Source organism: Falco cherrug, chromosome 18 (genome assembly GCF_023634085.1).
Source record: "Falco cherrug isolate bFalChe1 chromosome 18, bFalChe1.pri, whole genome shotgun sequence".
Lineage (NCBI taxonomy): Eukaryota > Metazoa > Chordata > Aves > Falconiformes > Falconidae > Falco > Falco cherrug.
Window position 1 is genome coordinate 5,863,810 of NC_073714.1, and position 17,121 is coordinate 5,880,930.

The 17,121-nt window shown below is 67.1% G+C and overlaps 1 protein-coding gene across 2 annotated transcripts in view; it reads right to left on the minus strand.

Annotated features, from left to right (window-relative positions):
* LOC102057736 (NPC1-like intracellular cholesterol transporter 1) overlaps positions 1 to 17,121 on the minus strand; it is a 42,655-nt gene that overhangs the window by 6,481 nt on the left and 19,053 nt on the right. Inside the window, exons 6-12 of one of the 2 annotated variants that reach the window (XM_055696381.1) lie at positions 8,679 to 8,861; positions 7,822 to 7,936; positions 6,360 to 6,487; positions 5,274 to 5,411; positions 3,786 to 3,875; positions 984 to 1,174; positions 772 to 899 (exon numbers count right to left, since the gene is read on the minus strand). In XM_055696381.1, coding sequence (XP_055552356.1) covers positions 772 to 899; positions 984 to 1,174; positions 3,786 to 3,875; positions 5,274 to 5,411; positions 6,360 to 6,487; positions 7,822 to 7,936; positions 8,679 to 8,861 — 973 coding nt within the window. Of the gene's footprint in view, positions 1 to 771; positions 917 to 983; positions 1,175 to 3,785; positions 3,876 to 5,273; positions 5,412 to 6,359; positions 6,488 to 7,821; positions 7,937 to 8,678; positions 8,862 to 17,121 lie in introns of both variants that reach the window. The other variant, XM_055696382.1, reaches the window with a different exon arrangement.

Here is a 17,121-nt window from a genome sequence, read left to right on the forward strand (position 1 = left end):
ACCCAACAGCCACCATGGTGGGCATCCAATGTACACCCAAATGGCCACCGTGGTGGGCATCCAACGTACACACAATGGTGGCCACCATGGTGTGGACTTTATGTGCACCCAGTGGCCACTGTGGTGGGCACTCAACATACCCCCTGCGCACCCAACGTACACCCAAACGGCCACCCACCATGGTGGGCACCCAACAGCCACCATGGTGGGCATCCAACGTACACCCAAATGGCCATTGTGGTGGGCACTCAACGTACACCCTGGGCACCCAACGTACACGCAAATGGCCACCCACCACGGTGGGCACCCAACAGCCACCTTAGTGGGCATGCAATGTACACACAATGACCACCATGGTGAGCACCCAATGTACACCCAATGGCCACCATGGTGGGCACCCACCATATCCCCTGGGCACCCAACGTACACCCAAATGGCCACCCACCATGGTGGGCATCCAACAGCCACCATGGTGGGCATCCAATGTACACCCAAATGGCCACCGTGGTGGGCACCCAACGTACACCCAATGGCTACCATGGTGGGCACCCAACGTACACCCAAATGGCCACCCACCATGGTGGGCATCCAACAGCCACCATGGTGGGCATCCAACGTACACCCAAATGGCCACCGTGGTGGGCACCCAACGTACAACCAATGGCCACCATGGTGGGCACCCAATGCACACCCAAATGGCCACCCACCACGGTGGGCACCCAACAGCCACCCCAGCGTAGACCCCACGTGCCACCCCCCGCGCCCCCTCACCACTGGTGGCGGGGCAGAACTCCCCAGTGTGGTTGCCAAACTGGTGAATGCGGCAGCAGCGGCCGGTGGGGTTGAGCCAGTCGAGGAAATCATCCACCCAGGAGGTGGCGGGGATGGCCAGGTAGGACCTGGGCAGAGGAAGGGGCTGGCAGGAGGCCGGTGGCACCCTGCCCAACCCCCCCACCCCGCGCCCCCTCCCCCACCCCACTCACACGTTGGGGAAGCGCGTGGCGTACTGGATGGTGTGGGTGAGGGAGTCGGCGTCGCAGCCGGCGCTGGAGCAGATGCCGTTGGTGCCGTTCGTGGAGGAGAAGTCGTAGCCGCCGGTGGTGACGAAGTAGGTGGGCACCCCCACCGCCAGGTACCGGTTCAGCGCCGCGAAGTACTGCAGCATGTAGGAGTCCTGGGGGACCCCCCGCCCCGTCAGCGTGGGGGGCCCGTGGCACCCATAGGGTCCTGCGGGGCCCCACGTGTCCCTGCGTAGGGCCGGGCCACCCGCTCCCTGCCGCACCCCCCGTGTCCCCCCGTACGGGCTGTCAGCTCTGTTGGTGGCATATGGGGCCGGAGGGACCACACCGGCCCATGCCGGCCCCATAGGGACCACTCCATCCCCATAGGGACCACGCCATCCCCATAGGGACCACTCCATCCCCATAGGGACCACTCCATCCCCATAGGGACCACGCCATCCCCATAGGGACCACTCCATCCCCATAGGGACCACGCCATCCCCATAGGGACCACGCCATCCCCATAGGGACCACTCCATCCCCATGCCGGCCCCATAGGGACCACTCCATCCCCATAGGGACCACGCCATCCCCATGCCGGCCCCATAGGGACCACACCATCCCCATAGGGACCACGCCATCCCCATGCCGGCCCCATAGGGACCACGCCATCCTCATAGGGACCACACCATCCCCATGCCGGCCCCATAGGGACCACTCCATCCCCATAGGGACCACGCCATCCCCATAGGGACCACTCCATCCCCATGCCGGCCCCATAGGGACCACTCCATCCCCATAGGGACCACGCCATCCCCATGCCGGCCCCATAGGGACCACACCATCCCCATAGGGACCACGCCATCCCCATGCCGGCCCCATAGGGACCACGCCATCCTCATAGGGACCACACCATCCCCATGCCGGCCCCATAGGGACCACTCCATCCCCATAGGGACCACTCCATCCCCATAGGGACCACGCCGGCCCATGCCGGCCCCATAGGGACCACTCCATCCCCATAGGGACCACGCCGGCCCATGCCGGCCCCATAGGGACCACTCCATCCCCATAGGGACCACACCATCCCCATAGGGACCGCTCCATCCCCATGCCGGCCCCATAGGGACCACTCCATCCCCATAGGGACCACGCCATCCCCATAGGGACCACACCATCCCCATAGGGACCACTCCATCCCCATGCCGGCCCCATAGGGACCACTCCATCCCCATAGGGACCACACCATCCCCATAGGGACCACGCCGGCCCATGCCGGCCCCATAGGGACCACTCCATCCCCATAGGGACCACACCATCCCCATAGGGACTGCTCCATCCCCATGCCGGCCCCATAGGGACCACGCCATCCCCATGCCGGCCCCATAGGGACCACGCCATCCCCATAGGGACCACGCCATCCCCATGCCGGCCCCATAGGGACCACTCCATCCCCATAGGGACCACGCCATCCCCATAGGGACCACGCCATCCCCATGCCGGCCCCATAGGGACCACTCCATCCCCATAGGGACCACTCCATCCCCATAGGGACCACTCCATCCCCACGCCATCCCCATGCCGGCCCCATAGGGACCACTCCATCCCCATAGGGACCACGCCATCCCCATAGGGACCACGCCATCCCCATGCCGGCCCCATAGGGACCACTCCATCCCCATAGGGACCACGCCATCCCCATAGGGACCACGCCGGCCCATGCCAGCCCCATAGGGACCACGCCATCCCCATAGGGACCACTCCATCCCCATGCCGGCCCCATAGGGACCACGCCATCCCCATGCCGGCCCCATAGGGACCACTCCATCCCCATAGGGACCACGCCATCCCCATAGGGACCACGCCATCCCCATAGGGACCACGCCATCCCCATAGGGACCACTCCATCCCCATGCCGGCCCCATAGGGACCACTCCATCCCCATAGGGACCACTCCATCCCCATAGGGACCACGCCGGCCCATGCCGGCCCCATAGGGACCACTCCATCCCCATAGGGACCACACCATCCCCATAGGGACCACTCCATCCCCACGCCATCCCCATGCCGGCCCCATAGGGACCACTCCATCCCCATAGGGACCACGCCATCCCCATAGGGACCACGCTGGCCCATGCCGGCCCCATAGGGACCACTCCATCCCCATAGGGACCACTCCATCCCCATAGGGACCACTCCATCCCCATAGGGACCACGCTGGCCCATGCCGGCCCCATAGGGACCACGCCATCCTCATAGGGACCACGCCATCCCCATGCCGGCCCCATAGGGACCACTCCATCCCCATAGGGACCACACCATCCCCATAGGGACCACGCTGGCCCATGCCGGCCCCATAGGGACCACTCCATCCCCATAGGGACGACTCCATCCCCATAGGGACCACGCCGGCCCATGCCGGCCCCATAGGGACCACTCCATCCCCATAGGGACCGCTCCATCCCCATGCCGGCCCCATAGGGACCACTCCATCCCCATAGGGACCGCTCCATCCCCATGCCGGCCCCATAGGGACCACTCCATCCCCATAGGGACCACGCCATCCCCATAGGGAGCACGCCATCCCCGTGCTGGCCCCATACAGGACTATACTGTCCCTATAGGGGCCACCCCACCCCTGTGCAGACCCCTATGGGGTCACGCCATCCCCACGCCCCTCTAGGGGCCATACCACCCCTGTACATGCCCATAGGGGCCCTTTCCGTCCCCACATGTCCCCGTCCAGGTACCCCCAGCCCCCCAGCCCCCCGGAGCCGGCCCCACCTCGGGCATGGCGAGCTCCTGGTCCAGCCCCACGGGCACCTGCAGCGCCAGGTACAGCCCGGCACAGCCCAGGAAGAGGAACAGCAGCACCTGCGGGGGCACCCCGTGAGGGGCACGGTCCCCCCGGCCCCCCTGGGACCCCCGTGAGGGGCACGGCCCCCCTGGGACCCCCCGGCACCCCTGGGACCCCCCAGGACCCACTGGCACCCCTGTGAGTACCCAGCACCCCCAGGAACCCCCGGCCCCTCACACCACCTCTATGACCCCCCAAACCTCCTGGAGGCCGCCAGAAGCCCCCCAACCCCCACAGAACCCCCAAACCCCTGGACCCCCCCCGGCCACCCCTAGAACCCCTAGACCCCCATGCCCAGACCTCCCCAGGTCCCCCTCCAGATCCTCCAGTGCCCTCCAGTCCCATCCCCCACCCCCCCGACCTTCCCAGGCCCCCAGACCCCCCCCATGTCAGACACCCCCAGCCCCCCCCCAGACCTCCCCCCCCCCCAGCCCACTCAGACTTCCCCAGGTCCCCACGGCCCCCCCAGGTCCCCCAGTGCCCTCCAGTCCCCCCCCCCATCCCCCCAGACCCACCCAGGTCCCCAGCCCCCCCACCTCAGACACCCCCAGCTGCGCCACTGCCCCCCAGTCCCCCCCCAGCCCCCCCCCACCTCCCCAACCTCCCCAGTGTCCCCCCCCCAGCCGCCCCAACCTCCCCAGTGTCCCCCTCAGCCCCCCCCACACCTCCCCAACCTCCCCAGTGTCCCCCCCAGCCCCCCCCACACCTCCCCAACCTCCCCAGTGTCCCCCCCAGCCCCCCCACACCTCCCCAACCTCCCCAGTGCCCCCCCCCCAGACCTCGCAGACCTCCCCAACCTCCCCAGTGTCCCCCCCCAGCCGCCCCCAACCTCCCCAGTGTCCCCCCCAGCCCCCCCCACACCTCCCCAACCTCCCCAGTGTCCCCCCCCAGCCCCTGCAGACCTCCCCAACCTCCCCAGTGTCCCCCCCCCAGACCTCGCAGACCTCCCCAACCTCCCCAGTGTCCCCCCCCAGCCGCCCCCAACCTCCCCAGTGTCCCCCCCAGCCCCCCCCACACCTCCCCAACCTCCCCAGTGTCCCCCCCCAGCCCCCGCAGACCTCCCCAACCTCCCCAGTGTCTCCCCAGCCCCCCCCACACCTCCCCAACCTCCCCAGTGTCCCCCCCCAGCCCCCGCAGACCTCCCCAACCTCCCCAGTGCCACCCCCCAACCCCCCAGACCTCCCCAACCTCCCCAGTGTCCCCCCCAGCCCCCCCCAGACCTCCCCAGTGTCCCCCCCCAGACCTCCCCAACCTCCCCAGTGTCCCCCCAGACCTCCCCAGTGTCCCCCCCAGCCCCCCCCACACCTCCCCAACCTCTCCAGTGTCCTCCTCAACCTCCCCAGCGCCCTCCAGTCCCCCCCACCCCCAGCCCACCCCCAGCCCCCCAAGTCCCCCCGACCCCCCCAGCCCCTCACCACGACGGGGCGCACCCGGCGGTGCAGCACCAGGGGGGTGTAGTAGCGGCGCAGCAGTGGGCGCAGCAGCCCGGCCCCCGGCCCCGCGGGCCCCCCCTTGCCCACCCCACAGCAGCAGCACAGGTCGAAGCGGGCGGCCTGCGGGTAGCGCCAGGCTGGCACGGGTCCTGGCACGGGTCCTGGCACGGGTCCTGGCACAGCCCCCCACCCACCCAGGGCCCCCCACCTGCCCCGCGCACGCCCCTGTCCATGGGTCCCAACCACCCTTGGGCACCCCGTGCCCACCCGTGGCACCCCAAGGACTTCGGGCACCCATGGCCACCCCGGGACCACGCCAGGGACCCCACGGCCACCCTGAGGACCCCAGTGTCACCCCATGCCAACCCTGACACCCCCACACCCACCTTGGGCACCCTCATTCCCGTGAGCACCCCCTGCCCGTCTGGGGCACCCCAAGGATTTCGGGCACCCATGGCCACCCCACACCCACCCTGGGGAACCCATGTCTGCCTTGGGGACCTCAGTGTCACCCCATGCCAGCCCCTGACACCCTCACACCCACGGGTGCCCCATATCCATCTGGGGCACCCCACGCCCACCCTGTGCCCACCCTGGGCGCCCTGACACCCATGGGCACCCCACACCCACCCTGTGCCCACTCTGGGTGCCCCCACACCCACGGGCACCCCCACACCTATGGGCACCCCATGCCCACCCCACACCCACCCTGTGCCCACCCCGGGCATCCCCATGGGCACCCCACGTCCACCCTGCACCCACTCTGGGCACCCCAACCCCCACCCTGTGCCCACCTTGAGCACCCCCACACCCATGGGCACCCCACCCCCACTCCATGCCCACCTCAGGCACCGCCACACCCATGGGCACCCCACACCCACCCTGTGCCCACCCTGAGCATCCCGACCCCCACGGGGACCCCACGCCCACCCTGGGCACCCCCACACCCATTGTGCAGCCCATGCTGCCCACCCCGTGCCCACCCCGGCACTTTCCCCTCCCGGGTGCCCCCAGTGCCACCCACCCCCCCCCCCCCGCAGGGCGCCCCGTGCCCCCCCGCCGCGGTACCTCCTGCCGCCGGGCGTCGAGTGCCAGGAGGGCGACGAACCCCGACATCTGGAGCAGGAAGTCGAAGGCGATGGCCAGCGCGGCCGTGAGCGCGAAGGTGCGGACGGCGGGCATGGAGGAGAGCGCCCCTGCAGCGCCGGCGTCAGCCGCACCCGCACCCGCACCCGTACCCACACCCGCACCCGCAGCCACACCCACACCCGCACCCGTACCTGCACCCGCAGCCACACCCGCACCCGCACCCGCAGCCACACCCGCACCCGCAGCCACACCCGCACCCGCAGCCACACCCGCACCCGCAGCCTCACCCGCACCCGCACCCGCAGCCACACCCGCACCCGTACCCGCAGCCACACCCGCAGCCACACCCGCAGCCACACCCACACCCGCAGCCACACCCGCACCCGCATCTGCACCCGCACCCGTACCCGCAGCCACACCCGCACCCACACCCACACCCACACCCGCAGCCACACCCACACCCACAGCCACACCCGCAGCCACACCCGCACCCGCAGCCACACCCGCACCCGCAGCCACACCCGCACCCGCAGCCTCACCCGCACCCGCAGCCTCACCCGCACCCGCACCCGCAGCCACACCCGCACCCGTACCCGCAGCCACACCCGCACCCGTACCCGCAGCCACACCCACACCCGCAGCCACACCCGCAGCCACACCCGCAGCCACACCCGCACCCGCATCTGCACCCGCACCCGTACCCGCAGCCACACCCGCACCCACACCCACACCCGCAGCCTCACCCACACCCGCAGCCGCAGCCGCACCCACACCCGCAGCCACACCCGCACCCACACCCGCAGCCACACCCGCAGCCACACCCGCACCCGCACCCGCACCCACACCCGCAGCCACACCCACACCCACAGCCACACCCGCACCCACACCCGCACCCACACCCGCAGCCGCACCCGCAGCCGCAGCCACAACCGCAGCCACACCCGCAGCCACACCCGCACCCGCATCTGCACCCGCACCCGCAGCCACACCCGCAGCCACACCCACACCCACAGCCTCACCCGCACCCGCAGCCACACCCGCACCCGCATCCGCACCCGCACCCGCAGCCACACCCGCACCCGCACCCGCAGCCTCACCCGCACCCGCATACGCACCCGCATACGCACCTGCACCCACACCCGCATCTGCATCCGCACCCGCATCCGCACCCGCACCCCACACCTGCACCCGCACCCGCCTGCTGCACCTGTCACCTCTGCCCCCTGTGCCACCCCATGTCCCCATGTCCCCGTGCCCCTCCTGTGCCCCCTTTTCCCCCCATGCCCCTTGTGCCCCCCAGGCCCCCACGACCCTTGTGCCCCCCGTGCCCCCGTGCCCCCCGTGCCCCTCGTGCCCCTCGTGCCCCCCGTGCCCCCGTGCCCCTTGTGCCCCCCGTGCCCCCGTGCCCCCCGTGCCCCCCGTGCCCCCGTGCCCCGCTCACCCAGGAGGAAGCAGATGACCTCGGAGAGGCTGCAGAGCAGCGTGCTGGGGGCCACCTGTGCCAGCACCCGCCCGATGTGCTGCTCCCGCGTCTCACCCGCCGCCCGCTGCGACTGCTGCTGCCGGGGGCGGTGAGGGGGGGGCGCCCGGGGGGGACCCCACCGCGGGGACCCCCTGCAGGCACCCGGCACCCAGCCTGCGGGGGGCAGCCACTGCGCCCAGCGGGGACCCCTGCACCCATGGGCGCCCCACGCGCCCGTGTCCCCTGGGGATGCCGCCACCCAAGGGTGCCCCCCTGCCTCATGGGGACCCCTACACCCATGGGTGCCCCCCTGCCCCATGGGGACCCCTGCACCCATGGGTGCCCCCCGCCCCATGGGAATCCCTGCACCCAAAGGTGACCCCCCCCCCGGCCCACAGGTGCCTCCGTGCCCCACAAGGGGCTCTGCCCCCAGGTGCCCCCCCAAGCCCCCAGGTGCCCTGTCCCCAAGGTGCCCCCCTGCCCCCCTGCCCCATGGGGAGCTCTGCACCCATGGGTGCCCCCCCGCCCCATGGGAATCCCTGCACCCAAAGGTGACCCCCCCCCCCCGGCCCACAGGTGCCTCCCTGCACCCAAAGGTGACTCCCTGATGCCCCCAGGTGCCCCCCCAAGCCCACAGGGGCCCTGTCCCCAAGGTGACCCCTGCCCCATGGGGACCCCTGCACCCATGGGTGCCTCCTAGGGCCATACGCCCCATGGGAATCCCTGCACCCAAAGGTGACTCCCCGATGCCCCCAGGTGTCGTCCCCAAGGTGCCCCCCTGCCCACCTGCCCCATGGGGCCCCCTGCACCCATGGGTGCCCCCCGCCCCCGCAGACCTGGTACTCCTGCACGAAGATGAAGATGTTGTCGGCGCCCACGGCGAGGACGAGGAAGGGCACGACCTCCAGGATGATGAGGGACGAGGGCAGCCCCAGCAGCGCCAGCACCCCCATGGCAGCGAACACGGCGCCCAGCACCACGGCGATGCCCCCCAGCGCCAGCGTCACCTTGGACTCCACCTGCAGGGGGGAAGGCACCCTCAGCACCCAAAGGCACCCTCAGCACCCAAAGGCACCCTCAGCACCCAAAGGCACCCTCAGCACCCAAAGGCACCGCTCAGCACCCAAAGGCACCCTCAGCACCCAAAGGCACCCTCAGCACCCAAAGGCACCCTCAGCACCCAAAGGCACCGCTCAGCACCCAAAGGGAAGGCACCGCTCAGCACCCAAGGGGAAGGCACCCTCAGCACCCAAAGGCACCCTCAGCACCCAAAGGCACCCTCAGCACCCAAAGGCACCGCTCAGCTCCCAAAGGCACCGCTCAGCACCCAAAGGGAAGGCACCCTCAGCACCCAAAGGCACCGCTCAGCTCCCAAAGGCACCCTCAGCACCCAAAGGGAAGGCACCCTCAGCTCCCAAAGGCACCGCTCAGCTCCCAAAGGCACCCTCAGCACCCAAAGGCACCCTCAGCACCCAAAGGGAAGGCACCCTCAGCACCCAAAGGCACCGCTCAGCACCCAAAGGCACCGCTCAGCACCCAAGGGGAAGGCACCCTCAGCACCCAAAGGCACCGCTCAGCACCCAAAGGCACCCTCAGCACCCAAAGGGAAGGCACCCTCAGCACCCAAAGGCACCGCTCAGCTCCCAAAGGCACCGCTCAGCACCCAAGGGGAAGGCACCCTCAGCACCCAAAGGCACCCTCAGCACCCAAAGGCACCGCTCAGCACCCAAGGGGAAGGCATCACTCAGCACCCAAAGGGAAGGCACCGCTCAGCACCCAAAGGCACCGCTCAGCACCCAAAGGGAAGGCACCCTCAGCACCCAAAGGCACCCTCAGCACCCAAAGGCACCGCTCAGCACCCAAGGGGAAGGCATCACTCAGCACCCAAAGGGAAGGCACCGCTCAGCACCCAAAGGGAAGGCACCGCTCAGCTCCCAAAGGCACCCTCAGCACCCAAAGGCACCGCTCAGCTCCCAAAGGCACCGCTCAGCTCCCAAAGGCACCTGCTCAGCACCCAAAGGCACCGCTCAGCACCCAAAGGGAAGGCACCCTCAGCACCCAAAGGCACCCTCAGCACCCAAAGGGAAGGCACCCTCAGCACCCAAAGAGAAGGCACCCTCAGCACCCAAAGGGAAGGCACCCTCAGCACCCAAAGGCACCCTCAGCTCCCAAAGGCACCGCTCAGCACCCAAAGGCACCGCTCAGCACCCAAAGAGAAGGCACCCTCAGCACCCAAAGGGAAGGCACCCTCAGCACCCAAAGGCACCGCTCAGCTCCCAAAGGCACCGCTCAGCTCCCAAAGGCACCGCTCAGCACCCAAAGGCACCGCTCAGCTCCCAAAGGCACCGCTCAGCACCCAAAGGCACCTGCTCAGCACCCAAAGGCACCGCTCAGCACCCAAAGGGAAGGCACCCTCAGCACACAAAGGCACCGCTCAGCACCCAAAGGCACCTGCTCAGCACCCAAAGGCACCCTCAGCACCCAAAGAGAAGGCACCCTCAGCACCCAAAGGCACCGCTCAGCACCCAAAGGCACCCTCAGCACCCAAAGGGAAGGCACCCTCAGCACCCAAAGGCACCCTCAGCACCCAAAGGCACCCTCAGCACCCAAAGGGAAGGCACCCTCAGCACCCAAAGGCACCGCTCAGCTCCCAAAGGCACCGCTCAGCACCCAAGGGGAAGGCACCCTCAGCACCCAAAGGCACCCTCAGCACCCAAAGGCACCGCTCAGCACCCAAGGGGAAGGCATCACTCAGCACCCAAAGGGAAGGCACCGCTCAGCACCCAAAGGCACCGCTCAGCACCCAAAGGGAAGGCACCCTCAGCACCCAAAGGCACCCTCAGCACCCAAAGGCACCGCTCAGCACCCAAGGGGAAGGCATCACTCAGCACCCAAAGGGAAGGCACCGCTCAGCACCCAAAGGGAAGGCACCGCTCAGCTCCCAAAGGCACCCTCAGCACCCAAAGGCACCGCTCAGCTCCCAAAGGCACCGCTCAGCTCCCAAAGGCACCTGCTCAGCACCCAAAGGCACCGCTCAGCACCCAAAGGGAAGGCACCCTCAGCACCCAAAGGCACCCTCAGCACCCAAAGGGAAGGCACCCTCAGCACCCAAAGGCACCCTCAGCTCCCAAAGGCACCGCTCAGCACCCAAAGGCACCGCTCAGCACCCAAAGAGAAGGCACCCTCAGCACCCAAAGGGAAGGCACCCTCAGCACCCAAAGGCACCGCTCAGCACCCAAAGGCACCGCTCAGCTCCCAAAGGCACCGCTCAGCACCCAAAGGCACCGCTCAGCTCCCAAAGGCACCGCTCAGCACCCAAAGGCACCTGCTCAGCACCCAAAGGCACCGCTCAGCACCCAAAGGGAAGGCACCCTCAGCACACAAAGGCACCGCTCAGCACCCAAAGGCACCTGCTCAGCACCCAAAGGCACCCTCAGCACCCAAAGAGAAGGCACCCTCAGCACCCAAAGGCACCGCTCAGCACCCAAAGGCACCCTCAGCACCCAAAGGGAAGGCACCCTCAGCACCCAAAGGCACCCTCAGCACCCAAAGGCACCCTCAGCACCCAAAGGGAAGGCACCCTCAGCACCCAAAGGCACCGCTCAGCTCCCAAAGGCACCGCTCAGCACCCAAGGGGAAGGCACCCTCAGCACCCAAAGGCACCCTCAGCACCCAAAGGCACCGCTCAGCACCCAAGGGGAAGGCATCACTCAGCACCCAAAGGGAAGGCACCGCTCAGCACCCAAAGGCACCGCTCAGCACCCAAAGGGAAGGCACCCTCAGCACCCAAAGGCACCCTCAGCACCCAAAGGCACCGCTCAGCACCCAAGGGGAAGGCATCACTCAGCACCCAAAGGGAAGGCACCGCTCAGCACCCAAAGGGAAGGCACCGCTCAGCTCCCAAAGGCACCCTCAGCACCCAAAGGCACCGCTCAGCTCCCAAAGGCACCGCTCAGCTCCCAAAGGCACCTGCTCAGCACCCAAAGGCACCGCTCAGCACCCAAAGGGAAGGCACCCTCAGCACCCAAAGGCACCCTCAGCACCCAAAGGGAAGGCACCCTCAGCACCCAAAGGCACCCTCAGCTCCCAAAGGCACCGCTCAGCACCCAAAGGCACCGCTCAGCACCCAAAGAGAAGGCACCCTCAGCACCCAAAGGGAAGGCACCCTCAGCACCCAAAGGCACCGCTCAGCACCCAAAGGCACCGCTCAGCTCCCAAAGGCACCGCTCAGCACCCAAAGGCACCGCTCAGCTCCCAAAGGCACCGCTCAGCACCCAAAGGCACCTGCTCAGCACCCAAAGGCACCGCTCAGCACCCAAAGGGAAGGCACCCTCAGCACACAAAGGCACCGCTCAGCACCCAAAGGCACCTGCTCAGCACCCAAAGGCACCCTCAGCACCCAAAGAGAAGGCACCCTCAGCACCCAAAGGCACCGCTCAGCACCCAAAGGCACCCTCAGCACCCAAAGGGAAGGCACCCTCAGCACCCAAAGGCACCCTCAGCTCCCAAAGGCACCGCTCAGCACCCAAAGGCACCCTCAGCACCCAAAGGCACCGCTCAGCACCCAAAGGGAAGGCACCCTCAGCACCCAAAGGCACCGCTCAGCACCCAAAGGCACCTGCTCAGCACCCAAAGGCACCCTCAGCACCCAAAGAGAAGGCACCCTCAGCACCCAAAGGCACCGCTCAGCACCCAAAGGCACCCTCAGCACCCAAAGGGAAGGCACCCTCAGCACCCAAAGGCACCCTCAGCTCCCAAAGGCACCGCTCAGCACCCAAAGGCACCCTCAGCACCCAAAGGCACCGCTCAGCACCCAAAGGGAAGGCACCCTCAGCACCCAAAGGCACCGCTCAGCACCCAAAGGCACCTGCTCAGCACCCAAAGGCACCCTCAGCACCCAAAGAGAAGGCACCCTCAGCACCCAAAGGCACCGCTCAGCACCCAAAGGCACCCTCAGCACCCAAAGGGAAGGCACCCTCAGCACCCAAAGGCACCCTCAGCACCCAAAGGCACCGCTCAGCACCCAAAGGCACCCTCAGCACCCAAAGGCACCGCTCAGCACCCAAAGGCACCCTCAGCACCCAAAGGGAAGGCACCCTCAGCACCCAAAGGGAAGGCACCCTCAGCACCCAAAGGGAAGGCACCGCTCAGCACCCAAAGGCACCCTCAGCACCCAAAGGGAAGGCACCCTCAGCACCCAAAGGCACCGCTCAGCACCCAAAGGCACCCTCAGCACCCAAAGGGAAGGCACCCTCAGCACCCAAAGGCACCGCTCAGCACCCAAAGGCACCGCTCAGCTCCCAAAGGCACCGCTCAGCACCCAAAGGCACCGCTCAGCACCCAAAGGCACCTGCTCAGCACCCAAAGGCACCGCTCAGCACCCAAAGGGAAGGCACCCTCAGCACCCAAAGGCACCGCTCAGCACCCAAAGGCACCTGCTCAGCACCCAAAGGCACCCTCAGCACCCAAAGAGAAGGCACCCTCAGCACCCAAAGGCACCGCTCAGCACCCAAAGGCACCCTCAGCACCCAAAGGGAAGGCACCCTCAGCACCCAAAGGCACCCTCAGCACCCAAAGGCACCCTCAGCACCCAAAGGCACCGCTCAGCACCCAAAGGCACCCTCAGCACCCAAAGGGAAGGCACCGCTCAGCACCCAAAGGGAAGGCACCCTCAGCACCCAAAGGCACCGCTCAGCAGCCAAACGCACCCTCAGCAGCCAAAGGGAAGGCACCGCTCAGCTCCCAAAGGCACCCTCAGCACCCAAAGGCACCCTCAGCACCCAAAGAGAAGGCACCCTCAGCACCCAAAGGCACCGCTCAGCACCCAAAGGCACCCTCAGCACCCAAAGGGAAGGCACCCTCAGCACCCAAAGGCACCCTCAGCTCCCAAAGGCACCGCTCAGCACCCAAAGGCACCCTCAGCACCCAAAGGCACCGCTCAGCACCCAAAGGGAAGGCACCCTCAGCACCCAAAGGCACCGCTCAGCACCCAAAGGCACCTGCTCAGCACCCAAAGGCACCCTCAGCACCCAAAGGGAAGGCACCCTCAGCACCCAAAGGGAAGGCACCCTCAGCACCCAAAGGCACCGCTCAGCACCCAAAGGCACCCTCAGCACCCAAAGGGAAGGCACCCTCAGCACCCAAAGGGAAGGCACCCTCAGCACCCAAAGGGAAGGCACCGCTCAGCACCCAAAGGCACCCTCAGCACCCAAAGGGAAGGCACCCTCAGCACCCAAAGGCACCGCTCAGCACCCAAAGGCACCCTCAGCACCCAAAGGGAAGGCACCCTCAGCACCCAAAGGCACCGCTCAGCACCCAAAGGCACCGCTCAGCTCCCAAAGGCACCGCTCAGCACCCAAAGGCACCGCTCAGCACCCAAAGGCACCTGCTCAGCACCCAAAGGCACCGCTCAGCACCCAAAGGGAAGGCACCCTCAGCACCCAAAGGCACCGCTCAGCACCCAAAGGCACCTGCTCAGCACCCAAAGGCACCCTCAGCACCCAAAGAGAAGGCACCCTCAGCACCCAAAGGCACCGCTCAGCACCCAAAGGCACCCTCAGCACCCAAAGGGAAGGCACCCTCAGCACCCAAAGGCACCCTCAGCTCCCAAAGGCACCGCTCAGCACCCAAAGGCACCCTCAGCACCCAAAGGCACCGCTCAGCACCCAAAGGGAAGGCACCCTCAGCACCCAAAGGCACCGCTCAGCACCCAAAGGCACCTGCTCAGCACCCAAAGGCACCCTCAGCACCCAAAGAGAAGGCACCCTCAGCACCCAAAGGCACCGCTCAGCACCCAAAGGCACCCTCAGCACCCAAAGGGAAGGCACCCTCAGCACCCAAAGGCACCCTCAGCACCCAAAGGCACCGCTCAGCACCCAAAGGGAAGGCACCCTCAGCACCCAAAGGGAAGGCACCCTCAGCACCCAAAGGGAAGGCACCCTCAGCACCCAAAGGCACCGCTCAGCTCCCAAAGGCACCGCTCAGCACCCAAAGGGAAGGCACCCTCAGCACCCAAAGGCACCGCTCAGCAGCCAAACGCACCCTCAGCAGCCAAAGGGAAGGCACCGCTCAGCTCCCAAAGGCACCCTCAGCACCCAAAGGCACCCTCAGCACCCAAAGAGAAGGCACCCTCAGCACCCAAAGGCACCGCTCAGCACCCAAAGGCACCCTCAGCACCCAAAGGGAAGGCACCCTCAGCACCCAAAGGCACCCTCAGCTCCCAAAGGCACCGCTCAGCACCCAAAGGCACCCTCAGCACCCAAAGGCACCGCTCAGCACCCAAAGGGAAGGCACCCTCAGCACCCAAAGGCACCGCTCAGCACCCAAAGGCACCTGCTCAGCACCCAAAGGCACCCTCAGCACCCAAAGAGAAGGCACCCTCAGCACCCAAAGGCACCGCTCAGCACCCAAAGGCACCCTCAGCACCCAAAGGGAAGGCACCCTCAGCACCCAAAGGCACCCTCAGCACCCAAAGGCACCCTCAGCACCCAAAGGCACCCTCAGCACCCAAAGGCACCCTCAGCACCCAAAGGGAAGGCACCCTCAGCACCCAAAGGCACCGCTCAGCACCCAAAGGCACCTGCTCAGCACCCAAAGGCACCCTCAGCACCCAAAGAGAAGGCACCCTCAGCACCCAAAGGCACCGCTCAGCACCCAAAGGCACCCTCAGCACCCAAAGGGAAGGCACCCTCAGCACCCAAAGGCACCGCTCAGCACCCAAAGGCACCCTCAGCACCCAAAGGGAAGGCACCCTCAGCACCCAAAGGCACCCTCAGCTCCCAAAGGCACCGCTCAGCACCCAAAGGCACCCTCAGCACCCAAAGGCACCGCTCAGCACCCAAAGGGAAGGCACCCTCAGCACCCAAAGGCACCGCTCAGCACCCAAAGGCACCTGCTCAGCACCCAAAGGCACCCTCAGCACCCAAAGGGAAGGCACCCTCAGCACCCAAAGGCACCGCTCAGCACCCAAAGGCACCCTCAGCACCCAAAGGGAAGGCACCCTCAGCACCCAAAGGCACCCTCAGCACCCAAAGGCACCGCTCAGCACCCAAAGGCACCCTCAGCACCCAAAGGCACCGCTCAGCACCCAAAGGCACCCTCAGCACCCAAAGGGAAGGCACCCTCAGCACCCAAAGGGAAGGCACCCTCAGCACCCAAAGGGAAGGCACCGCTCAGCACCCAAAGGCACCCTCAGCACCCAAAGGGAAGGCACCCTCAGCACCCAAAGGCACCGCTCAGCACCCAAAGGCACCCTCAGCACCCAAAGGGAAGGCACCCTCAGCACCCAAAGGCACCGCTCAGCACCCAAAGGCACCGCTCAGCTCCCAAAGGCACCGCTCAGCACCCAAAGGCACCGCTCAGCACCCAAAGGCACCTGCTCAGCACCCAAAGGCACCGCTCAGCACCCAAAGGGAAGGCACCCTCAGCACCCAAAGGCACCGCTCAGCACCCAAAGGCACCTGCTCAGCACCCAAAGGCACCCTCAGCACCCAAAGAGAAGGCACCCTCAGCACCCAAAGGCACCGCTCAGCACCCAAAGGCACCCTCAGCACCCAAAGGGAAGGCACCCTCAGCACCCAAAGGCACCGCTCAGCACCCAAGGGGAAGGCATCACTCAGCACCCAAAGGGAAGGCACCGCTCAGCACCCAAAGGCACCGCTCAGCACCCAAAGGGAAGGCACCCTCAGCACCCAAAGGCACCCTCAGCACCCAAAGGGAAGGCACCCTCAGCACCCAAAGGCACCCTCAGCTCCCAAAGGCACCGCTCAGCACCCAAAGGCACCTGCTCAGCACCCAAAGGCACCCTCAGCACCCAAAGAGAAGGCACCCTCAGCACCCAAAGGCACCGCTCAGCACCCAAAGGCACCCTCAGCACCCAAAGGGAAGGCACCCTCAGCACCCAAAGGCACCCTCAGCTCCCAAAGGCACCGCTCAGCACCCAAAGGCACCCTCAGCACCCAAAGGCACCGCTCAGCACCCAAAGGGAAGGCACCCTCAGCACCCAAAGGCACCGCTCAGCACCCAAAGGCACCTGCTCAGCACCCAAAGGCACCCTCAGCACCCAAAGAGAAGGCACCCTCAGCACCCAAAGGCACCGCTCAGCACCCAAAGGCACCCTCAGCACCCAAAGGGAAGGCACCCTCAGCACCCAAAGGCACCCTCAGCACCCAAAGGCACCCTCAGCACCCAAAGGGAAGGCACCCTCAGCACCCAAAGGCACCGCTCAGCACCCAAAGGCACCTGCTCAGCACCCAAAGGCACCCTCAGCACCCAAAGAGA